The following is a 26425-nucleotide window of genomic DNA, read 5'->3' on the forward strand; positions in this document are numbered from 1 at the left end:
AGATACAATTATTTTACTTGCTGCCTCTGTTTTTGGCAACTTTCTGTAAGATTCAAGAACAAAACTGAACCCAAACTATTTCACATCGGCCCTCACCATGCTTTGTTAAGATAAGAAGTGTGAGAGTTTGGCTTACAAATTCTGTAAAAAACAAAATCCAGATGCTTTTAACTTGAAATTATTTCCTTGATAACAATTGAATCACAAAAGTACAGTTTAGAGCACAACATGCTGCCCAGAGAGTAACGCCAGTGGCTGCCCGAGCTGCTCTGCTGTCAGCCCCTGCTTGGCACTGTGCTAAGTCTGCACAAGGTCAGGAGTTGGTGGGAGGCACTGGGGCCTCCCAGGTGCCACACAGGGAGCACAAGGGCACAACCTCACCTCTTCTGGCTGGCCACCCCGGAAAGCTGCTGCTCTCACCACGCGCCAGGCAGCCAGGCAAAACCCCAGGAGTGAGAAGTCGGTGGTTTACCACAGAGAAGACAATGGAGTGGAGCTGGCAGAGGTTTAGTAAGGGTAAGATGAGAAAGAAGGTGCAGAAGTAGAAGCTGTTATCCCTGGGCAGCTGCTGTGAACTGCTGCTGTTCACAGCCTCTCACTGGTGGGGAGTAGACTTGCTGCAGTTTGCTGTAATAAAAGCATTTGGAAGGGAATCATAGAATCATAGAATATCCCAATTCTATGGGAAGAATCATAAAGATGCGAGTGTCACTTCAATAGTGTGCTGAAAACCCAGTACTTGTATCCTTAACATTAGGGAGTACCACTACTCTCAGTTCTCAATACCATGCTGTTATCTCCACAGCGACGCCATTTTCTAATCCTTTTTTCATCTCTTCTGTATTTGCACTGTGAGATCTGATTTTTAGTCCTATGTTTAGAATTCTGTTAATAGCTTCTGTTAATAGCAGTCAGTAAAGTGATGGTAAAAAAGCAAACAATTCTTGGCTTTGAATTTAAAAATAAGAATATCTTTTGTATTTTGTATTTTTTGTATTCAAATTGTACAATTTGAATTTTGTATTTCTAAAAATAGGAATATTTTGTATTGCATTGTATTGTACCATTATCTTTCTCATTCTTAAGGGAAACATTTCATTTTAGTAAGCAAGCTATTAAAATACATTCAATATATTCATCTTCTTTGCAAACATTGGAGGCAAATCTCACTTTTCTGTGCTTTCAGTATTTCTATCTTTGAGTAGCCTTCACCTTTGAGAAGTCTTAGTGCTAGACTAAATTAACAAAACAGCAAATTCTTCCATTGCAGCAAAAATTGATTTTCACTGACCAGAAGTAAAATTACTAGCTGTTGTTAATAGAGTTTATTTCATAGGAGTTATTACTGTTTTGCAGTGTAATCTTCCCAAATACACATACAAAGACTCTTTCCCTGCCTCATTATTTCCTCTGCACCAAGTAACAAAGCTTTTGTCTTGATCCTTTCTACTTTTTTCATCTTAGGGTGTCTCTACACAAACGATACAACTGGATTTATGTATACTTAAGAAGAGACAAAACTGCATTCGAAAGGTGCAGATCTTTGAACGTGCAATTCAGAAGTTTTAGTCACATTTGGTCCAAGAGTGATTAGAAGGCTGGTCATGTCTCTCTGCTCCAGATTGTATTTGTAGTCTTCCACCTATCTGTTCTCTTTGCTCTGAGGCTTCTGTTGAGCAACCACTGTGTTTACCTGGATGATGTTTGCTTTTCCAGTTTTGGTTTTAGAGACTAGGTATTATCCTCAAGCAGCAATTTCTCCTCTGATCTCCAGAGAAATATCACTTTGCTTCTGAAGTTTGTCGGTTTGCTTAGGTAAGAGAAATCGCTTCCAAAACTGCTTGATACTTTAATGGCTGTTTTGCAAAGTGTAAGGCGATAGCAACAAGAGAATGTTTTATAAATACACATTGTGTACTCTAGATTACCAACACCACAGAAGCTAAAGCAGCCTCATTCACAGTGGTTTGTTATTTCATAATATTCCACAGTTATCTCTCTATACTTAACCTTCCACTGTGACTCCTGCTTGAGCACATACTAAATAGACCACACCAGAAGACTCCACGCCCGATGTGGTTTGTGGGCAGTATATATTACCAATGAGACTTTCTGACATTGCAGCTATAAAAAATTAAAAGGTTGCAACAGAGGTTAGCAACAACAATATTTAATCTTACCTGCAATATGTTATTTGCTTTGTATTGTCCCTAATGGACTAGCAAACGTTTGGACCGCTTAACTATACATAATTAAATTAACTTTCTTATTGTGCTTAGTTAGATTAAACTCATGAAAAGAAAGCAATTTTTAGTATACAGAGGAAGAGAAGAAAATACTGTATGAAACATTTTCAGCACAAAATACTATGTGGTTTAGAGTACACACTGAACAAAAATTGTGTAATAGCATGACAGTGGTTAATGCATGACAGCAAGTGAAGTTATCTTTCTTACAGTATCTGAATGAAGCCAAAGGGAAGTTATGTCTTCCGTCTAAGTATTTTTGTTCATACTTACAGTATAATTATGAATTTTTAACAGTTTGTAACACTTTTTCTCTTCTCCCAGTGTCTTAACTGCAAAAGTATCTTGGTATCATAGCAGTTTATATTGAAGAATGAGTTGAACAGATGTTTAGGGAGCTACATGATATATAAATAACATTTCTTGCTATTTATGATATTTAGAGGAATGAACTGAATAAGGGCAATAAAAGAACAATACATGGCACTTTACACTTGGAAATCAAAGACCAACTAATATGTTTCTATTGTAGTTATTACCAGCAGGAGATTTACATCTCAGAGCTTCCATGAGTTCTGTGTAGTCTGACCTAAATATCCACAGCAGGTCCCCTTGCCTGGGTGCAAGGATTAGCCATTATCTCCAGTAAATAAGTTAGTGTAGCCTTTCTGTGGATAAGTATTATCACATGTGTTTAATATTAAAGATTTAAACAGTAAAAGTCATTCTGTGAACTCTTTAATAAGCAGGGACTTACATCATAACTTACTTTCTTTGGTTGAATTACTCATGCAAATTGCTGCTAAATCAGAATAAGAAGCTCACAGTATGGCTTGTGGTTTCATAAGGAGGACCTGGCAGTGTTGAAAATAAAAATCAAGTTGCTTGAAATTCTTTAAATCTAGCCAGACATGGTTGTCTTGCTTTTTATTTATTTATTTATTTATTTATTTTTTATGCCAAGCTAGTTTCCTTAATGTTGCAGTCCCAAACAAAGTTGTAGAATTGCTAATATTTTTCTAGATCTGAACTTTCAGATTCTGACCTCTGACTGACCCAGTGACACTGAACGCAGTTTAAAACTGGTGCAGTCCCTGTCAACTCAGCATCTCTTTTGTAAGGGAAAAATCTGATCTCCCACAGATATTATTTCAAATGAAATTTCAGGTGCTGGAGGACAAGTCGAGGTCCGCTTGGTTTTTCTTGCTATAACAGTTTGAGTTCATACTGCATTTACTATAAATTGAACCATATAATTGCAACCCTTAGGTTAACACCCTCTCCCCTCTCAGAGCAACAGGATAGTCCATGAGGTTTGAAACAAATTACCAGAGGAGATACTTGTGGGAAGACCTGTCACTATTTTGTGGTGATAGTTTTCTGAGGCAGTTTGTAACTCTGCAAATGTAGCTTTGCAATACTTTAATTACAAGCATCAAGTTTATTCCAGGTTGTTGGAAAACTCAGGTATTTTACCATTTAGAAAGTAGGTGGTCTATTTTAATAGATGCACTCATCAATAAGGAATATTTTATATTAATAATTAAGCATAACTGTGCTGTGAGCTGTAACTGGTATTTGTTAAGCCAAACCTAATGTCTCTGTCTCTGGCTTTTTTGGAATAAGCAGGAAAAAACTTCATCAAAGGGTTGAAATAAGGTGAACAAAGTCTGAGAGAGAACAATTGGATAATGAGAATTTGAGTTTAATTTGAAATAGTGTATGTTAACAGATGAAGATGCAAAATCCTGTTACTTGGAACATTCTGAACAGTTTGGTGATAGCTTCCTTTTAAGTAATAGTTTTCTCAAATCAAAGAAGTTCTTCGTGTCTCAAGATTCTGCATTGGCTGTATTTCTTCGCTAAACAAGGGGGGATAACAAAAGGGGGCATGGCAGTAGCTGTCATCCTTACATACAGGTGAGCTCCTAGAGACTATAAAATAGCATGAGAATACAGGAAGGGGAGGGATCTCTTTTCATTATGTGTATACACTGTTAAGTAAAGATGTCTTCTAGACCACAGGGTTAAAAATGTTTTTAATTATAAATCTGGGAGCAGCATCAGACAGTCCATTAATTCCATATCTACTATAGAGTTACTGTGTAGTGCTGTATAATTTGAGTCCTCCAGGACCCACTTTACTCCTCTGTAAAACAGCTTGTGTTTATTATAGGGGCACCTCAGCAGACCTACCTAGGAATTGTTTCTAAAGCGCTTCAAGAAAAGCAGATATTATGCATTTAAATTGATAATGAATAATAACTCTGCTGCAGTAGTTCAGCAGAGGTGATAAAGTATTCACTGTCTTCACCAGGTAGGAAAGTAACTCTTCTCTATGTAGAAGTGCCCTATAGGCCTGTCATTGAGAATTAGGTAAGACATGAAAGGAATTTCAGGCCTGAAGCCTTCAGGCTGGTCTCTTCAACCAGATATTTCACCCTCACCCTACTCAGTGGGTGGCAAGGCTTGCAGTAAATCCTGGGAGCTAGAAAAAGAAGTAAAGGAGGCTAAGAAACATTTCCCTCCAAAACATTTGAAAACTAAGATTAGTAGGGGATTTAGAGTATGACAATACTCAAGCAACAATATGGCAGTATTAGGATATTATCTTAATCTGAAGTTGGTTGGGTGTATTTAGTTTTTTAGTTCTTTAACAACCTATCAAATTATACAGTACTGTAACTGGGAAAAATGCTTCCTGATGCTCTGAAATAGTTGCTTACCTTGATAGTTGCAGATGTTATTCAGGACACCTCTGTAAGAATCTGTCTTCTTATGACTCAGTGACTTTCCTCAGCAGTGAATTCTGCTTTGTGCAGCATCTCCAGTGATGTGGTTTTAGAAGTATGATCACAGAATCAAAAAATTCCTAGCAGGGAAATAATTCTGTTCTATGAATGTGCATATTGATATTCTTAAAGAGCATCCAAATAAGCAGTCATTCATTTGACCTTTGTACCAGCTGCTGGGAAAGCAAAGAGGAAAACTAACCGTGTGTTTGCAAGAAATTGGGTAGCATCACTTTCTTGTTTAAAACACCAACAGAAGCACAGAAATTCAAAATAGCTTGCCTAGGGTCAATGAGCAGGGCAGGGGCAGAGCTGGGAATCAAATCCAGGTCTCCTTGAAACCAGCCCACTGCATTGCCATAAAGAAACTGCCTTCAGAAGCAAGTTCTTTTCTCTTTTGACATATAAGGTCCCATATGGATTTTTTTTTTATATTGCAATTGCAAAAATAATAATGAAAGTAGTCAAGTGAGAATCTGCTGCCAGCTAATTTAAAACTGAACTCATGACTAGCATCACTGTTGGCATAAAGGGTCTGCTGTTTTATAGCATCATTAGCTCCCTTTCTGTGGCATCAAGAGATTTTAAAAGCAGTACAGCAAATAAAGTGAAATGGAAGCTAAGAGAAAAGTTTTGACACCCTAGACAAAGCAGAAAGGGAATGCCACTTAACCAAGGTAGAAGTAAAATGATGGATGTTTTTTGTTTGTTTGTTTTAGGAAAGTAAGACTTTTGCAGGATCAAATCCTGGCCCCTGCTTTTAAATCTCTATGTTTTCTATTCCTGTTCACAAAAAGATCACTTATGATCACTCAGTTGAATAAATCCAAGTATTTTTCCTCATCCTGCAGTCCTAACTAGTGAATCAGTTTACTGCAGTGGTTCTTAGTAGTCTTCAGTGCCTGAGCTTGCACTTTGGACTTCTGGAAAGAGAGGTGTGTGGCATGAAATGTGATCTCTGAACAACTTTCCCACTAGAGCAAAGAGCTTCTTTTCCCTCCCAAGGTACAGAGCAGCAATGCCTGTCAGCTTTTCCTCACTTTCAGAGTGAGTTTCTTGTCTTGTCTTTTTAAACAGCTGCAGCTTTTAGGCTGCCTTTCAGCTTTCTCAGGCACAGATCTTTTCATAGCTTTATGCATTTTCAACATGCTCACAAATCTTTTTCCTTAAGTCACTCATTATCTTTAATCAAATGGCTATTGATGACCCTTTTTGCTCAGTTTTCCCTTCGCTGAGATCAGACCAATAACAGGGCACCATAGGTGAACATGGAAATACACGAATAGAAAATAGACTGTTTGCTAAGCAGCCATCAAGTCAGCCACATTGTAAAGAAATGTAATATTTGATAGCCAGTAGCTTACTTAGAGCAGCCCATACTTTGTACGCATAAGAATTATATGGTTGATGTAGAATTATTATTATTATTTTCAATTCGCTGTTCTGGACATTTTAAAACTCTCATCCCATCGTTGATATACTTTCGCATTCATAACACGATGACCCTACAGAGGCAGTCGTAGGCTTCTAGAACACTGACATCTGCTGGTAGTTGAAAGTCACCACATTTAGATGAAAAAGGAAATGGCAATCGAATCAGGCTAGGCAAGCACTCTGAATATTAAGTCCAGCTTCCATTTTAAGATTGGTAGGGTTCTAATCACAGTAATATAATTAAAGGATGTACCTTGCATAACTATTTCTCCCCATTCTGTAAGTTGTCTGTACAATGAGTTGTCACTGTTTTCATTGCACTATCAGATCATGTGCTGCTGTTTGTAACCTTTGTGCTGAAGATCAAAATACTTCCTGACTAAAACTTATTACCTATGCACCTGTACACTGTATGAGTGCTTTAATAGCAACATTAATATTTTAAATTTTATATGTAGGAGTAAAACTGCTCCTATATTTATTACAAAATGTGGCATTCCATAAGCTGTCTGTAAAGAACAGCAGCCCTGGACAGAGCTTGTTTGATTACTGCTTCCTTCTGCTTATGTTTACTTTATTATCAGTTGGTTTTTTTTGTTTGTATTTTTAAGTAATGCCCTCAATGTCAAATATGATCCAGTAATAGTTATATTTTGTATCAGACATTATTTTAACAACATGATGCTGATGTAAAGAAAAATTGAAGCACTGCTGATGGCAAACCTCCTTTCAAAAAATATGAATCAACATAAAAAAGTTGTAAGAAATGATACATTATGTTGCTTTACGTCTTCCCATATTTGAGATAGACGGCTGGATTGAAAAAACTAGCTTTTAGCAAATTCATACATTTTTCACAATGTAATTGGAACTGTGGGTGTGGAAAAGAGTATTGAAAAGCCACATTCATCATTTATGGCCAAGGCTTTCTTGTGACTTCCAGAAAGCTGCAATAACTTAAAGAGAGCATTTTGAAAATCAGGTCAGACTGCCTAGAGGCCATATGCATGAATACTCCAACCATCACTAGCAGCCAAGATAGTTACTGACTGAGGTAGTATCAGTTCTTTCAGAAAAAGAGCTGCTTGTTAGCTAACCTTGAAATAGCACTTAGTGGGATGACTTCAGTTTAAGATGAAGCCAATTGCTCAGCAAAGACCATACATAGGTTCCTGAGCAATCTGAAATAAGAACTCTGGCAATGCAAACCTAGCTAGCTTCTGTCTGCCTCCGTCTCTCCTGCAGAAGCTTCTGTACTTGCGGGACTCAGCACAGTAAGTCAGCAGAAAATTATTTGCTCTTTTGTCAGTTTAGTTTTCTGCAAGATTGACACGCAGTAATGGAGGGAAAGGTCTGACAAGCACTGGCCTGAGCACAAGGTGAGGAACGGGACTGCAGGGATGTGCGGGCTACTGTCACTGACAATTAGAGAAGTCTAGACTGCTATGAAAACGCAGAATTTTACTTTAATGCTTTGTTCCCATTCCCACGGAGATACATTTACAACTGCTACAGATTCAATTGGGAACAGACCTTTATTCTTAATTATCTACCGTACCAGAAATGTTTGCAGATATACATTTATCTTTCACAGACAGCTCAATGTCAAAGAACCATCATTTGGTCTGTGTTAACTGTTGTACTAAAGGAAGATGAAAAAGGAAAGGCAAATCTTCACTTTCAATTACTACTATTAACTTCACACACTAGAAAGATCTATTAAAATCAGATCGCCCTTGTAGAAATAAAGTACTGTTCAGTTAAATAAGGGACTTTGTCGCACAGAAGGAACGGGAGTTAATGTGGTTTCAGACAGTTCCTCTAGGACTTCTGCTGAGTTTGGAGCAAATTATTTGTGTATTGCAATATGTTTTAATCAAACTTGTCCAGGCACTACAAAATTTGAAGGCTTAAAAAAGTGTTTTTGGAATTGTCATATATATCTTCAAAATTTGAAAGATGTATATTCAGAACATACTGACTTTGCATATTCCAAGGAAATAATACAGAGCTTTATTTGGGTTGGAGATATTTTATGAAAGAATGAACAAAGCTATAAATGATAAAAAAAAAAATGTAAAGAAGAAACCTGACAAAAGTAAGGGAAGGCAGTGGCAGCAGTAGTAAAAGACGCAGTGAAACATTGAGAGAAAGGAAGAAAGACTTTTCTTGCCCCATTGATATCTTTTCAGATAATCCACTAGGATAATAATACTCTACAAGACAAAAAGCAGCTACAAGCTTTGCTTTTTTATCTGATAGCTGTAAGAACTAGTTTCCTTTTAATATGCATCTAGCTATCAAGTTCACATGCTGCATTTAGTGACTTGGATTTAAAATTAGAGTTTAATTACAGACACTTAAGAGAATGTGAGCCAGCACAGAGCACATAGATATGAGAGAATCACAGATGTTCTGGGAGAGTGGAGGGTCTCTCGCTTGCTAACCTGAGAATTGTCCAGCCATCCTGGACATGTCATATCTACATGGAACAGAGACTGACTGAAGTAGAGCGTTTTTGCTTTTTCTAGCAGCAGTAAACTTAATCACCCACTTTATCTCATTTCCTTGTGGAATGTTCTTCAGGTATTTTTGCCCTCCTAGTTCTGGAGACTTCTTTATACCTCCATTGCCAAGTCCACCCATAGAAAAGCATCACAGCTGGCTTCTGTTTATCTACAGCTAAATAGACTGCTGAAAAGTAATTTTTCTTCTTACACGTAACAAAAAATTATGAAAAAGTTTATTTTTATTCTTCCTTCCTCTCTCCCTCCCTCCCTCCCTCCCTCCCTCCCTCCATTTCTCTCTTTCTTCCTTTCTCTCCTTCTCTCTTTCTCTCTTGCTGTGGATGTATCTTACTTATTTTGGGGGATCAATGTACATGTATATATATTTATCTCAAATTATTTATAGATGGCAGCAGTGTATTTCAGTGAAAACATTTCTGTATGTTTGTGATTATCAAATGCATTCTTCATAGTATGTTGCTGTGCTATATAGAAGTTCACGGCTCAGCATTTCTTGCAAATATGATAATGTATTTCTAGCCTTCACATGAAATCACTGGCAACACAGCAACTTTCAGAGTAATCCCCTTGTTGGAGAATGAGTGGCAGCTGCTTCGAACAGCTCTGCATCTACGCTGAATACACACACACTGTAAGGAATAGTCCAGCAATTCGTGCCACTAAGGGGTGTGAAGGGTTAACATTGAGGCCTGGGTTTAGGCGAGAAGAGAACAAAGGGATTTCTTCAGAGAAAAACTGCTGACTTTGCACAGACGTGCAGTAACTTCTGACAGCCGGCCAAGAGACCACTAGATAAGGAGGAAGAATACGAGCCTCCCTGTCCGAGCGGCCCCCGAGAAACCAACAGAGACTGATAAGCAGGTGCACCTGGGAGGACTTCGGATTCGGGAAACCAATTATAATAACCCTGCCTCTTCTAGAAGTAGTAATGAATATGTATTAGCCTAGGAGCATAAAAACCAGCCGCCTTACGTAACAGGTGTGCGTCCTGGTGGAGCAGAGACTCCTGGCGCACCCAGCGCTGTTTGCTTGCCTCTATTCATTTAATAAATTGTAAACTTTGATTGTAATCCTATTTGGGACTCAGTCATTTATAACACACACACTAACTAAATATACTGAATACTAAATACACTAAATACTCTAACTGAATACGCACACACAAAAAAACATCCAGCAAGGAGCCAAAAGCTTGTGCCACAGGCTTTAACGAAGGCTGCCAAGAGCATCTCCTTCTCTCCAGTTTCAAACAGAAAATAAAAAATAATTTATTCATAACTGATCTGTAAAAAATGTACAAATGGAATAGTACTCAGAAGGTTTGACTGGGGGCAAAGTGAAAACAACCTGACTGCATCAGCAGAAAGGTTTTAATCCAGCTTCAAAAATTGCGTTTTCCTGTCAAGACTTGGAAATCAGACAACTGGGCACTATAGAAAAGTGTGTGGAACTGCTGCTGACCACCACAGGGCTTATAAACCCTATGCACTTGCCAGAACGCTGCTGGTTGGGTTTATAAACCCAGATTGGGTTTATGATTGGGTTTATAAACTAATTAGCAGCACTGTGCCAAGCGAGGCCTGCAGGCCGCCCACGGCCGGGCGCATCGCCCTAAGGCACCCCCCCCCCGCGGGGCGGCGCCGCGCGGCAGAAGCCGTGAGGAGGGCGTTTTGTGCCTCGCCTCGCCCCGTAGCGACCGGGCCGCCGGGTTCCACGTCGGCCGCGCAGGCGCAGCTGCGCCTCCGCTCACCTGCTGCGGGGAGGGGGCCGGGAGGAGGAGGAGGGGGTGGCGGCGGGGGGAGGAAGGCCGCGCCGCGCCGCCATGTTCAAGAAGCTGAAGCAGAAGATCAGCGAGGAGCAGGCGCCGCCGCGCCGGGCCGTCCCCCTGCAGCCGCAGGGAGCTGCGGAGTGGGTGGGTTTGGCTTTATTTCTTCTTTGGGGCGGGGGGTGCCCGCTTGTGCTTCGTGCTTGGATAACTCAGTGCGTGCGTGTGCGGTGTTCCTGCGGTACTGGCCCAGCGCACCGCTCCTTTGTCCGGCTGGGGCCGTGCTTCTGGGGGTGTTCCGTCTGTGACGCGTTATCTGGCTGGTCAAGCTCAGCTTTAAACCCTCCCTTAGCTGTTACTTCGGGGGTCTGCCCAAAGAAAGTGCGTCTTTGTCAGCGGCGGCTGAGAGTGGCATGGAGCTGGCGTACGTGTGGAGCTTCCAGTGCAGCGGGAAGGGAGAGAGTTGGTTGCGATTTCTCTTCCCCCACATGCACGTCCAGCGGTTTAATATATCACAGCCTTCATTTGGCTGTCAGGGCTAACGCTGATGTTGGTGCTGACAGGTCCCATGGAACCTAACACCAGAGCTTGTGATAAGTGATACTCTCGCCTAGGCCGCTGTGCTGTGGTAGAGCAGGTCACGTAACTCAAGGGTTGACGTGAATGGGAAGGCAGAAAGAGAAAACGAGAACTGATTTTTCCTTTTGTGTGAAATAGTCTGGTTTTCTGTCACTTATTGTTACTTGCTATCGCTTCATTTGATCTCCAGTACTGTTAGGAGGAAACTGAAGTTAGATTTGTTCTTAAAAGCGAAACAGGACAATCTGCTCACTCCCTGTGTCTCATTTCAAAATAGCTTCTGTAAACAAGGAAAGAGGGAGAAGGTTTAGAGGTCTGTAAAATGCACTGGAGTCTTGCAAAGAGTGTGGAATATACTTCTGTTCCCATTCTCATAGTAGATATGTAAATAAACTGCATTCAGTATATTGGGTGCTCTATCATCACCTGACCATCAGTTGCTTCCTATCAAAACATTTTCAGCCCAAGTTTTACACACATTCAGCACTTCTTAGTTCTATGAGACTTTTATTTGCATTCTTTTCTGCTCTTCTCTTTCCTATACCCCATCGCAGGGAGGCTTTCCGTACCATACCCTCTCTGCTTTATTGATAACCCCTCTTTAGGACATAAAACTTGCCATTTGTACTCTGGCTTGCGGTGTCCTAGGCTAAATTTACCGACCTAAATAAATCCAGAGGTTAGCATCTCTCCAAGCATAACATGAAGGTGAACGCTCATTCTGAGGAGGCCTTTGTGGGCCTCCCCTTTCCGTGTGGGCTTTTAGCTAGCTGATGTCACCTCTCTGACTCTGACAGCCTGTAGTCTTCCCCTGCCTGATGAAGGACGGACACATCAGTTTGTAACTGCTGATGGGGAGAAAAAGCTGCCCCTGCAGTTCCAGGTGACTGTGTCATCTCCCCTGTTCTGCCCGCCTTCAGTTTCGGAATTGTGCCGTTCGTTACACAGGAGCAACGACTGTTCCTGCTGCCGAGCGCAGTGCCTCTGAAATGGCTCTGAAGTGTCAGGAGGTCTGAGTGCAGCGGTGACAACTGTAAAACCATTAACGGCAGAGTGAAGAGAGACCTTCATACCCCATCTAGTAGTAAAGTGCTGATGAACGCTTGGAAACCTTTTTCATTCTGTATGGTGAGGGCTAGAAGTTCCCCTGCTGTAAATGGCTGATCTTAAGTTAGAAGGTGGGCAGAAAAGGAGAGCAGGCTACTGGGGTGAGCAGGTTGTTGTCGTTGTTCAAACTGTACGGATACCTCTGGTGCAAAACTCTTCAGCAGGATGTAGAGCTGGCATGGCAAATGGTTATTCGGTACTAAGTCAGGTGTCTGACTTGAAAAGAGTCACATTCTCAGGGGGGAGCTTTATCTCCATTTGGTCTGGCCTGTAAACTATCACTGACTTCGGTATACCCATATATTTCCTATGATACTGGACTTAATTCATTACTATCCAAATTTGGCAAAACATACCTGTAGGCTTTAACTATGTCTTCCGTTCTTTCTCCAGAAGACTGACTTTTTTGGGGGTAATATCTCTTCAGTGGACTGATGTACTGTCATTTATGTTTTAGTCAGCTCAGTCATGGTCTTGAGACAAACGTTTTGTAAGGCAGAATTTATATACACAACCTAAATGATGGTACTGCAACAAAGTGCAGGAGGTGTTCTGATTTTTATTTTTTATGGCAACACTTTATTAGTTCTGGTTATGTTGTAGCATATACCTAAGGAGAGATCTTACTAATTTCTTTGTATGTAAAATTTGCTGATCTTTTAATGTTCACTACATTTATACTGAAGTTTTATATGTGGATTTAGAAGTATGAGGCTGGCAAGCTACATTTGGGTTGGGTCAGCTTGGCTTGTTGCAGCCTTGCTCAGTATGGAATTGTGAAATTGCTTTGAATAGATGTTTAGTGCTAACAGGAACAACAAGTTCATGTTAACGTTTTAAAATGTGTCATGTTCTTCTGTTGCCATTTTGCTTTGCTTAGGTTCTATTTTATTTTGACTAGTGTTTTTTAAAATTAATTTCTTTATCGAATGATAAGGTACTCCTTATTTAAATGATCAAATGCCTGTCAATCTGCAAAACTTTGAAGCCTTAATCTTTAATACTTAAAACAAGTATTAAAATGCTAAAGTATTATGAATCTTGAGTTTCAGATTTGGACCAGGAGGACCATGGTCACAAATGATCAAAATAGCTTAATAATATTATAATATAATAGCATAATTTTTTTGCATGCTCTTGTGGCTGTTCCATGATGTTTTCTGCTCTGGAGACTTTGTATTGAGGTAGAACTCCTCACAGATAGTATATGAAACTGATTGTGGCTTCTTTAAAAGGAAGATCTACCCTGGGCTTTACTGACAAGTTATAGTTAGTGAATGTTAAAATAAATTATGATGTGGAAGAATTAGTTCTGAATATTGAATATTGTTGATATGTGATCTCTGTGTAGGCCCCTTCCAAGTCCCCTCCACTGTCTGACAAAAGAAGTAGAACATCTTCGTTTACAGATCAGAATGATGAAGGCTCCTTAACTCCAGACAAAGAGGTCAGTTGAAAACTCATTTTCTCTATTTTTAAGCTTCAACGCTTCATTAAGAAGAAAAATAATCTGACTTCGCTTCCTTGATTAATGCTTTTTTTTTTGTTCCTCATTCTCTCTATTTCCTGTGCACTTAAACACAAGAATAGTCTAATTTTTAGGTTAAGTCCCAGAGTGTTTCATATTAGTGAGACTGACCTTTAAAGCCCTACATTAAGACACCTTTTAAATCCTTCTCCAGGTTTAAAAATCTTACTGCTGAATTAGAGTCAGTAAGCTACTGGGAAAGGAGTTACATCCAGAGAGATTAACTTGTTTTTCCTGCCTCTTTTGTTTGAAAAGTTGGGCAAGTCCTATTAGCTGTAGAGGTAAATTTAGGCAGACTATATATATATATAAGTATTTGTTTTCTTGCAGTGGGCCCATCCACTTCAATTTTAACACTACATTTTCTTCAGGAGATGACCAGCTATACCTGAAACTTGTCTTAGATTATTAGGAACACTACCAGTGATTACAGCTTGGCAGTTTTGATTCCTGCACTGGTAATAACAAAACAAAACAAAAGGAAGGCTATCTTGTGGTTTTGTTTTTTGCTTTAGAAATGCAATATTCAGTTTTCTAATGATTTTTTTTTCCATGTACTGTTGTATAGAATGACTGAATGACTTCTTTTTCTCCCTGGAGAGAGGCTTTCTACTAACTGATGCTCTGTTAATGTTGGCAAGCAGCATCATCCGTGATAAATTAACTGCTTTAGAAAGGAGAGCTTGCATTTTCTTCTTTTCCACAGAAAAAGCAACCTGCATGTCTTTTCTAAATGTGGAGTACAGAAGTTACATGCTACCACATGAGAACTACACGAATGTGGTAAAGGTTAAAGGAATGATTTGGCCAAGGTGTTCAGACGCTTCTAAGCAGCAGAAGCTTAGTAGAATATGAAATAATGTAGCTGTGAGACAGTGACGTTCGTCTGTGTGACTGGTTCATTGGTTTTAGTCTGTCATTGGCTTGACACTGCCTATGCCTAAATGAAAAAAATCTTCCTCTCTTCAGTGGGAAATGATTAAAGGAAAAGATTAATAAAAGGGATGAGGAGTGTTACGACTTACACAAGTACCAACTGCTTTTCTGCTCAAATACAACTCTCACATTGAGTCAAACTCAGAATAGCTGTGTTTAAAAAACAAACAAGAACAAACAAAAAAAAACAACAAAAAAACCAAACTTGTATTTAATTTTAAGGGTGGTTGCTTTTATTCCAGAAGGTCTGGAAGAAGGTCTGTATCACCGACAGCTTACCTTATTTTTCAGTTGAGTTAATAAAAAAAATGCTACCTCTTTTCACCATTCCGCTAACATAATATTTAAAAAATAATAATCCAAATATTGTTGGGCATTACCTATATGTGTCAATGCATCTGCAATCGTCTTCATTTCTGTTGATTTTTATTTTTTAGTGCTTCATTAAACTTATACTGCCCCAATCTGTTTTTTCCAGTCTGCTTTTCCAGACAAACAGGAGAAGCAAAGAATTCCCCACAAGACATGCCAAGTTATGCTGGAAGAACATTATCATGCTCTAAATACAGTGGTTACACTTGGAATGATCAGAGAGAGAGACAGAGAGAGAGATGGAGAAATAAGATTAAGAATGGAAACAGAGTACTAAAGTGACCTCAGATTTACAGTTATCCCCTGACATAGGAAACTGTTAGGAGAATTTTACTTACGAAACACATTCTGTAATTAAAATTCAGAAGGTAGTGAAGATGCTAAGGGAATGAAAATCTCTGCTTTTTAGTATGAGCTGGTTTTACGTCAAATGGAAAGTTTTAGTAAAATAAAGATAAATTTACATCATCAAGACATGAAATATTCCTCATAAGCGTTAAGACTGATTAAAAGCAAATCATCCTTGAAATGTAGTTGTTGGATTGGATTTCCATAAAATTGAGTTCAGTGGCAGTATTTATGATGCTTAAAAGAGAGACAGATATTATATACTCTCTCTGAAAATACATGCCCCGATTATGTGGAAGGGGGACACTTTTTAAAGCAGTGTTTTTGTTTGATCATACATATGTTTTTATGTACAGTTGGCAGTGGTGTTACAATGAACTAAAGTTGGATGTTTAATGTACTGAGAATGGTTTTGAAGAATATCATATACTGAAATGTTTCTGTAGTACGTGAATATTTGCTAACATTTTGGTATAGAAAGCTTAAACAAATAGAACTGTACAGTATTTCATGGTTCTTGTATACATCTTCTCCCTCTGGCTTATTACATTTTAGTGTGTCTTTAATAAATCCACACTTTCACATTTTTAATGTTGTTAATATTAAAATATGTGTAAAAGCTTTGATTTAAACTCAACACTTTTACAATATTTTTAGAATAAAAAATTATATTTGTAATAGACAACATTAATCTGATCAAAGAATTACAATAAAATGTGCAGGCAAACATTTTTGCTTTATATATTTTTTTTAATTTTTAATTTTTTAAATTTTTAATTTTTTTTTTAACGGAACGTTTTGTGATTTTGAAAAACTTGTGTGCTTCATTCATGGAACACTAGCATAAATTTCTTTTATTCCTGCCTGCTTTCTTCTTCAGCTTCTATTTTAATGAAGCTGTGGATCTCCAGGATCTCCACAGAAGCAGTGCTACGGAGAAGCTCATAATTTCTTTTTTGTATAAAGAAAAAGCAGAATTCTGTCTAGTTCTGTATTCTGTTCTTGCAAGTAGCCTGTAAAATATGGTTTGGGTGTAAAGTAAAATCACTGATAAAAAACTAAAACTTCTTCAAGCAGTTTGTGTATCAGATACTTCCGGAGTTGGCCTTGATGTCATTTGAAACAGCCCTGGATGATTAAAACTTACTTGTTGTTACTTCCAGTCTTTTCCAGGGAAGAATAGGGTTTGGTTTTCAAATTTCAGTTTGTTACTGCATTGACTCTTGAACAGAATTAGGGGGAAAATATATCATATTCAGTATCACTCCTAGAAGTTCAAAATTTTCTTTTGGTTTAGTATAGTTATTTTTACAAGTCAGGACCACATGCAGAGAATAACAAAGCTAGTTCTGAGCCATTAACTGAGAGGGAGCAACTGATAGCTTGATGTGGATGACCTGGCAGTTATTCAGGTCCAAATATCAGTCACATCCTCACAAGTGTTATGGAAGTGACAGCAGAGCACTGTATATGTAGCTTTTCTTAGAGCTAAAGATAAAATAGCAATGTACTTTTTAGTCTTACTTTAGTACTGTAAATTGACTGTTTTAAATTTAATAGAAGTATCTTTCTAGCATTGGCTAATAATAAAGCAGGACAAGTAAAGCTGGAAATAATTTGTCTTCTGCCTTTGTTAATGCTGCATCTTTGATTTATTCATCCAATCTGAAGTACTTCTAAATAGATACTCCCATCCAGGGGTAGCAGTAATTCAGATATATCTGTATTTTTTCTTTCTGACATGCAAATTTAAGACTGAATTTTGGAGTCTGTCTAGTTCTTATCTAAAGCTTGATTTTTATAATTCTTGATGCATACACAGGTTTATTTAGGTTGCTTATCAAAATAACATACCAGGAAAGAATTGTTTGATTTAGGTATTAACTCATCCTGAAAATGCAGTTCTGTGCCCTCAGGTTCTGGGGCTTTTTTTAATTGCAGAGAAAAGTCTTGAACTTCTGAGTTCTTCCTCCAGTATTTTAATTCCATAAATGCAAGAGGGATGAGGCATAAAAAGATTGTTACAGATTGCATGAACCTTTTATAAAATAGATAGATCAGCAAATTACTGATTTTATTTTTTTACAGCTTTTTTGGCATTCCCCAAATCTGGCAAATTTGGGGGTGGAATGGACTTTTTTTTTTTTAACTATGGGGGAATGAGTTATCTTTCTTAGTAAGATTTGAAACTAAACCATTAGCCTAATAGCTGACATCCTTAGCTCCTTGAACTAGGTGTATAAATACTGGTTTACCTCTTCAGCAAGCTTGTAGTATAATCCCTTTCCTTCTGTTTTACTGTGCATGTACACAACATGGAAAAACAGTACACAAACAATTAGAGAAGCGTTTAAGCATTAACATTAGAAATGAGCAAGTGCCGTGATGCAAATTCATACAGTTAGTAAAGTACAAGTTTCTGTAATAACAGATTAATCTGAAACATGGAACCACTGGTTCACTTCCTTTTTCTGAAAGGGAATAATTACTGCCAATGGTAATCAAGCAAGTGTTGTATATATATAATATGCATTAAATAAACTAGTCCCCCCCCCCTTCAGAGGAAGGGTACTTGGTAGCACTATAATCCCTGTTAAATTCTGCCTTTATTTCACAGCCTGCTAAGGAACTCATTTGATCTAGGGTTCAGAACTACTTTGGCCTATGTATCCCGTTCATCAGAGTCATCAGAGTAAAGGAATATTTGAGCATGGTAATTCTTCAGAGAGGAAGAATAGCAAAAACAGTACAAAAGCATTTGGTTCTTGGGTTCAGGAAGTTCATAAAGAACAAGTAGGGCAGCTTAACTGAGGCCAGACATGAGGGCTACAAAGACTGTGTTTCCAGAATTCTGAACAAAGATTATTTCAAAAGAACTATTGTTCTTTAAGAATACTTAAAGGAATGTTCCAGGTTTCATTATCTAATTTACCTCTTTGTAACTTTTTCTCAAAGGTAGAAATGTTTGTTGTTGTTAAGATTTTATTTGCAAAAACAGAGTAATTCTATATTGTGATAAAAGACTAGCAGTATCACAGCCTTAATTTGGTGCCTGAGGTAAAGGTCAGTATGGGACAGAGTTCATTTACCCTGGAGCATGTTTGAAGCATAAAATTTTGAAAGATTTTAGTAGGATTTCACTAAAAAGCTTCAATTGTGATTTGATGGTGTTCAGAGGATTAGAGAAGGCTAGTTAAAGCATTAATTACAGGTCTGCACATTCTGTCTGTTTGCAGGATGCTTCAGCCCAACTGGATTCCCAACTTGTCTAGTTACATTAATCACATCAACTGCTTTGCAACATTATGTGATTATTAATCACATAATGCTGATGTGTTGTTAGTGATATGTTAGTACAGCAGTAGGTACGTTTAATGTTTCTGAAGTTGCTAAACTCATTCAGAGCGGCCCCCTGAAGTACAAAAATCCATTGTGGCAATATTTACAAGTGTTTAATTTTGGAAGACTTTTTTTTCTTGCCTTTTTTGCAGGCATAGGTGAATAATTTTCGGTGACTTCTACAAAAACCAAACAAACAAAACAAGTAGACAGCTCATACTAAAGCCATGCTGAATAGTTAATTAAAAATTGAAAAAAAAAAAAGCAGATAAAAATGGATATATATTTTTGGAAAGTACTAGGTATTGCAATTATAGGACTTATTCAACACCACTGCCTGTAATATAGCTGTAAGAACAAAGCAGACAGTGACCTGCTGGAGTAACAAAAATGCTATGAGCAAGTACTTAAATATTTTCACTGTTGGGCACCCAACATCTGAGAATGGAGGATGAGTTCTCTAATACGAAGATACAGTCGGTTCTAAGGAAATAACATTCTTGGACCATGATTAAGTGTATTCTGCCTTTGATAGCTGTTTGAAGTGTGAAACTCAGCTCTTGGCTAACTCTTGGCTACTGGAAAGGAAATACCTAGCTCTTTCTTTTTCGTATGGTGATTACTGCTCTGCCTCAAACAGTATTATTGTTTTCTACCTGTGTTTGCAGGGTTGGTTCCTTCCCCTTTGTGCTAGCCTTGTCTTTTTTGCAGTAGACTTAAACAGCGAGGTGAAGCTGAGATGATTTAGTGGCGTCCCTGCCCCAAGCTTCTGAGTAACATTTGTGAAACACAACAGTAGTGTTAATTGCCTTCTACTGTTTGTGTAAACTGTTAGTTGCAATAGAGACCCTAGAGTGGTGTGCTTGCAAGCTCAAGCAGTATGGCATAAATTCATAAGCTTTTATTTCTTAAAAACGTAGTTACTGTGCACTGAGGTATTTTAGGCTTTGCAGAAGCTGATAGCTTGGTTCTGCTGATCTTGCCATGGAGGAGTTGCATATGCTCCCTGTCAATTGTCCACTGAGTAGTTGGAGTGAATTTAACTCTCTCCATTGCTTAAACTTCTTCGTTGTCTTCCCAGTAAGGTTAGGGGGTTTTGGTTTTCGGCGTTTTGGTTTTTCTTTGGGGTGGGTGGAGGGTGTTGGGTGAGGCTTTTGTGTAAGACTTTACTAGGTAAGCCTCCTGCTAGAACTTCGTTACACTTATGTGGTCGTGGACCTGGGGGGATGACGGAAAACAACAATTCACAGAAGCTGAACATACTGACTGTCCAAATTTGTTTTTAATTTGAAATGAAGAATAATTTGTTCGAGATGAATAGGAATTCTTTTTAATGCAAGTTGTTTGGGTAATGCAAGGAGTTTGATTTAAGCAAAATAATTCTATAAGGAAATTTCAGTGCTTAATATTTTGAGAAGCAAACATTAGCCTACCATTTCTATGAAGTGGTAATTTGAACTATCTGTGATTCCTGAAGTTCTCCACAGTCATGTTTTGAAAGTGACTCATCTAAGCTTAAAATAGGTTACATTTTGAAAATGTTTATAATCCTTTGGTTAATAGCATTTGCTTGGATACATGTAGGAGTGTTTTGGAAATGTTGTTTCATCGCATTAACTGGTGTTGTCTAATTCTTTGACTTAAAGATTTCATCATCATTTTTTGTTCTTGAGAATTTACACACTTGTAATTCATGAGGTTATCAGTCTTGCTTGTAGCATTGCTGCTGTGTGATTATACATAGTATTTGCCATTTCTTTTTCTGGCATATATCTTTTCAGAAGCATGTGTATAAAATGAAGCAGCTCTACCTCCAGTTCCATTCATTCCATATTCTAACACATTTTCTAAAAGTTTTTGCTATGCAAAAATTGCAAGTCATGTAGCATTCCAGATCTTACACGTGAAAATATTTTTCCTCTGAATTTGAGTGCTTGTACTACAGCACTGGAATGAATATAGCAGTTGGAAAAAAAAATCAAACCCTAACTTTTTAGTAACAGAATTGATTCCTAAAATACTATTAGTAACTTGAAATAAAACAAAATTGTTCTGAAATAGTGTGAATGAAAAAACTTACCATGTTTTGTTTCAGTCAGCGAACAACAAAATTCTGTGATCTCAGGTTGTAAGAAAGTTGAGCGGTAAACTTCTGTATGTAAGTAGAATTATGGAAAAGGAATGCTTTTGAAACCTGTTGCACCATTAAGTTGCATTACATTACATGTATATATCCTATTCCAGAATCTCTTTTTCTTCATGGAATTTAAATCTCTTCTCCTATACTGACTTGATACAAATGGTTTAATCAGTTTCTGGCTGGTTTTGTTTTTTGTAAAGCAATAGTCTGCAAGTACTTCAAATAGTTCTGTAAGGAATGTTTTTTTTTTTTGTATATGGTTAGGATTCCACTGTATAAGAGCAGTAGTAGAGAAGACAAATCATGAAATTTATATTGCTTGTAACTGAAATACTGATAGAATGAGTTTTTCATGCATAACTTTGAGAGCAAAGAGGGCTAAGTGGTATCAGAAGACAAGTCATCCATGGAAGCTTAAAATCATCAGTGCCAGTGCCTGAAACACTCTTGTTTTGGGCTTGACTAGGATACTTTTTAAAATTGTATGTTTCTTATACCTCTAAATGATCAAAACTGTATTTTGACTGTTCTGAAGTGAGTGATCTAATGCATATTTTCTGTTCATGTCCTTTCTGTTCATGCCTTTACCAGTGTCCGTTGTCTCCTTTTTATGATGTTTTTAAAAGTGTGGAAAAATTTAGTAGAATATTGCAACGTTCTTTACCTTGTTACTTGATTTATTTTCATTTTCCTACTTTTTGCATTGAATGACAGCTGCTAGCCGGGATGATAGCAGAACCCGCTTTTCTCTCTGAGTATACTATCTTTGCTTTGGATCCCACCAAGCAACCTAAGCCACAGAGTGACGGTGTGGTGAGTCCTCCCACCCCCCCGTAGCGATGCCTTTAGCAGGGGGAGGAGAGTACTGTACTAGAAGGCAAACCTAGTGTTGCTTGTGGCTTGTTCTCACAAAGGCATCTTAACTACCCTGTTGCTAACCCTGCACTAAATTTCACAGAGGTAGTTCCCGATAGCTCTTGGCTGGTGTGCTGTATGATGTGAGTTTGTTGTAACACAACAAATTAACATGTTTTCTGTTACACAGGTAACCCTACTTTAGCCAAATTTAAAGTAATTGTTGCACAATTTTGTACACTTGTCGCTTAGAATTCATTAAAGCCATTGTCTTCCTCTTCATTTTATGTATGTCTGTGTCTATTTCAAGATAAATGGATATGACAAGCACTGAGATCGTTTCTCTGCTTTTCTCATGTCTTTTGCTGTTTACAGTGAAAGTCTCATGTCACTTACTACTAATGGTAGCAGGAAATTATTATCATACATAGGCACTGAAATTCAGCCACTTCTAATTGGTAACTTGGCTGCCCTTATTACAAGACTAGAATGTCTCTTCTAAATTGTTAGATTTCGTTTTAAACATATATATTTCGTTGTCTGGAAATGTTGTTTGCATAGTCTACATGTGGAGAATCTCAGTGAGAAGAGAACAAGGGGAGTGGAGAAAAAGAAGCAGATACAGGGAGGAAAGCAGCCTTCCCATTTCTTACATATGCACATGCAAAGCTGTGTTATTCTGAGTATTGCCACACAACTAGGATGGCATCTTTCACGTGCTTCAGGGCCATGGCATTCCTGAGTGCATAATGATTCAAAACAGCATTTGAATTTTAGAGTCCCAAGTCATCCTCAATTCATGCTTGCCTTATTTTTTCAATTTAGCAAGTGCCTTTTTTGCTGCTCATATAGAGGCTGAAAATAAAAAGACACTGAAAGCTATAACAGGATAGAAATTTGATAAGGAAATAGGCGTAGTGCAACACACCACATCGTACTGGGATTGTGTCTCGAGCTAAGCAAAATTGGACTGAAACTGCTTAAAAAGGTGATGGGTAGAAAGTCTTCATATGTTGGGTTGTGCTTGCTACCTCTGAGCAGTTTCATTACTAGCTCAGTCAGTCCTGGTGTTCTCGAGGTTGAGCTTTTTGATGAGGAGCAAAGTGGACATCCAGACTATGCTGACATCTGTAGTTTTGAAATAGTTGCTAGATTTATTTATCTTAGTTTAGCTATTTTTATCATATTCAAGGTCCAGTAATAGCTACAGATAAAATTAAGCTTTTCTACATTAACAGCAGTAAGCATTTATAGGCTGTTTCTCAGTATGCTGCAGAATATCACTAGTATGGTTGCATTTTGGAAAAAAAAACAACTGTGAAAGTTCTTACCTTGCCTTTGTATTCACCTTAGTATATACTTCAGTGACTGGAGTCACTGTCTTGCATATTTATATACAAAACTGCATACACTGCAAATACTTATAATGTGAGAATTATAGTTAAAGTGTTACCAGTGTGTATTTAATAATGTTACCTGTAAAACTGATTTTGTTCTCTGAACTTCTTCAAAACTCTAGAGCTGTCCTCTCACAGTAAGATTTGGGGGAGTCGGGGAAGAGAATAGTGAGACAGAAGTTTATAAGGAAGACGAGTGCTAATTATATACAAATATTAAAAAAACAATGAAACAAACATGGGGGAAGAAAATGTATACTAGCCTCTTCCTCCTTCCAGAACTTACTCACAGATTTGCAGTACTTGAGGAAGCAGGAGGGAAGAGGAACGCTGACATGTTTTTGACTACAGACACTTAAGCTTTCACTCTTTAGGCACATGAATTTATTTTTTTTACATTAGAAAGAAATAAGAAGCTAAATTAGTTTTCATTTCAGCAATAGAGAAGTAAGGAAGCAGAAGTGTTGCTAGAATGCCCTAATGTGTTCCTGTTAAATTTGAGCTCTGGTTTACACATTTTAATAACAGAAAGCAACCTTTTTATTAATAATTGTAGAAGTAGCTAGTCTTTGGGTATAGATACAGTTGTTGTGTATGGTTAGTGGAGGAAAGACTTCTGTTGGTCTCCAGAAAGCCTGTTACTCTCCTGGTTTTAAGATTTTCAAGATGCCAGTGCTCTTTGCTCCTAGTTTCACTGAAACAACTCTTAGGGCTTACGAAAGGTTAGGGCTTTCTTTTAAGCTCCTCAAAGCCTCTTGAATCTGTACTTATATATAGCAAGTTATATTCATGTTTACCTTTCACTTTCTGGACACCAGCATATGACCCTTTGCCCTAGAGCGCAGTGAGTTAGAATTGCAGGAGGTAGAGAAGTGTGATGGTACAGGTTTTGTATTAAGGATGACCAGTATGTCCTTCTTATATTTACTAATGGAATAAATTTTAATTCTAAATCTAGGTTCTACTTTTGTGTACATAGACTGAAAAATGTCAGCACAATGAAGAGGAAAACTTTAAAAGTGGTGGCATTAGTTTTAGTTTTGAGATGGCATTTTTTAAAGGTGCTTAACAGTTGAAAAGAATAGGATCCATGCTTTATGTATTCATAAATACCTTATTAGATTTAATACATCTAATTAATCTTGTGTTCTAAAATGTCTTAAATATTATTAAATTATCCTTGTGAGTTAGATATATAAACCTTAAACAGTTTCCTCTTTTTCTGTTTCTGGTAGTCAGAATACATGATTGTTGAAAGATGTGCTTGTAGAAAGTCTGCAGTTCTTGGTCAAGTACATCTTTCTTTGTTACTACTACTGTAATACAGTAGGTGCTTTATTACAAATTGTAAAGCAGAAAATAGTTTTTATTTGGATTACTGTTACAGTTAACTTCCCAGTTGAGAAATGAAAACAAATAATGCAGCACAGAATAAAAGTGTAGGAGTGCTTTAGTTTGAAAACCAGTAAGAGCTCTTAATCCACTAGAACTAAATCCACCACAACAATGTAGTGCAGAATGTAAACAGTATGCACATTTTGCTCAAGCCAGGTGAAATTTCCAAATCCAGACAGACTTCTTATATGGCTCATTATTGCTCATTTTACCTAATCTGAGTCTGGATGGGTGACTGTTTCTCTGGTTTCCTTAACTGTCTGGATTTCTTTCTGTGTTATTTTAATACTTTCTTGAGTTTGGTCCGTATCAAGCCTTATTGAAGCCCTTCGATTTTACAGATTGCATATGAATTTCAAGGTACATCTTGATTAAAAATAAAAACGTACATCACTCTTAACTGAATTCCTTACTCCATGTATTTTAATATATCTCAGTGCTTTTCTTGGAGAAAAAATGCATCCAAGATATTTTCTAGTGTGTTTTGCTACATCAGTCTGACCTGACTTAAACACTAGAAAATTGGATCTGTACAAGTTTGGAAGCACCTGAGCACAGGGTGTAGGAAAAGCAGGACAGACAGACTAGGGACAGGAATGTCTGAAATCTATAATAAAAATAAAACTCTTGTTTTCAGTTGATTTTTTTCCCCTCCTTATTTGTGAGTGCATAAAACTGTATGTGTCTAGTCTTGCACAGGATGTGTTTTCTGAAAGCCTAATGTTCTTCCTGTGCTTGTTTGTAATCTTAAACAACACGTTTTTATCTTTTTCATCTAAACCTCTTAAACAGTGTTTTTATCCAGGTAGTGTTTCCCCCCCTCCCCCTCCACATACTTAAATAGAGGGAGATAATGTGATTCCACTGATCCTCATGTCAGCTGTAAACAACACTGGTCATCAGTTTGTTGTTTTTTTTTTCCTGCTATCGTTTTGTCTTTTTCTGATGTTCCATTGATTTGTGTGTAAATGTTACACAAATAATCATTTTGAATAATTAAATTGGAGATGTCTGTATTTGCAGATGTCTCATACTAATCCATGCACACAGAGCTGCTTTGTAGTTCTCTATATTGCAGCAGTCTATTTCGAATTTAACGAACTAGCTTGTTTGCATGAACACATCATAATAAACTTTTTAAAGAAAGTACTAAAAACACAGGCAAGAAAAAGCACAGATGCTGTTTGTAGGAATTGGTGACTGATAGTCATTATAGTCTCTTCCTTCTAACAGTTGTTTTTCCTCCTCTAGAATTTACCTAAGCAACCAATTCCCAGATCTGCAGAAAACAATGGAAGTGAACCAGCCTCTCCACAGGTACCTATGGGGTTTTTGTTTTGTATTTCACTGCCATGTTTTATTTGTATTAATTTAGCATAAGTGCCCAGTGTGTGTCTTCTTACCGGAGTAGGGATGACAAGTACTTCGGCATGTTTTAAGATGGTATTAAGATAAAAAATTAATTTCTAACTGAAGGAAAAGAATTGATAATCTTAAAATAAGGTTATCACCCGTGATAACGGTGGAGGTCATCCTTTCATACGTCTCAGAAACAAGTCCAATTTGCTGGAGTGGAATTAGCAGCAATTCCCAGCATGTGAATTCCAGCATCGTTTGGTAGTGCTTGAAAATCACTTCTGTAGCACCAGCACTGTATGTTACCG

General features: G+C 37.7%; 1 protein-coding gene across 9 annotated transcripts in view; it reads left to right on the forward strand.

The window, feature by feature from the left end:
* Window positions 1-10738: 10738 nt before the first annotated feature.
* Window positions 10739-26425, forward strand: part of GOLGA4 (golgin A4) — a 63607-nt gene continuing 47920 nt past the window's right edge. For 5 of the 9 annotated variants that reach the window (XM_013196053.3, XM_048075465.2, XM_013196054.3 and 2 more), the window contains exons 1-4: window positions 10739-10912; window positions 13803-13898; window positions 21829-21927; window positions 26013-26078. In XM_013196053.3, the coding sequence (XP_013051507.3) occupies window positions 10823-10912; window positions 13803-13898; window positions 21829-21927; window positions 26013-26078 (351 nt within the window). In that variant the 5' untranslated portion in view covers window positions 10739-10822. Of the gene's footprint in view, window positions 10913-11215; window positions 12473-13802; window positions 13899-21828; window positions 21928-26012; window positions 26079-26425 lie in introns of those variants that run through there. The other 4 variants (XM_048075466.2, XM_048075468.2, XM_048075469.2 and 1 more) reach the window with 4 other exon arrangements.

Source organism: Anser cygnoides, chromosome 2 (assembly GCF_040182565.1).
Source record: "Anser cygnoides isolate HZ-2024a breed goose chromosome 2, Taihu_goose_T2T_genome, whole genome shotgun sequence".
Taxonomy (NCBI): domain Eukaryota; kingdom Metazoa; phylum Chordata; class Aves; order Anseriformes; family Anatidae; genus Anser; species Anser cygnoides.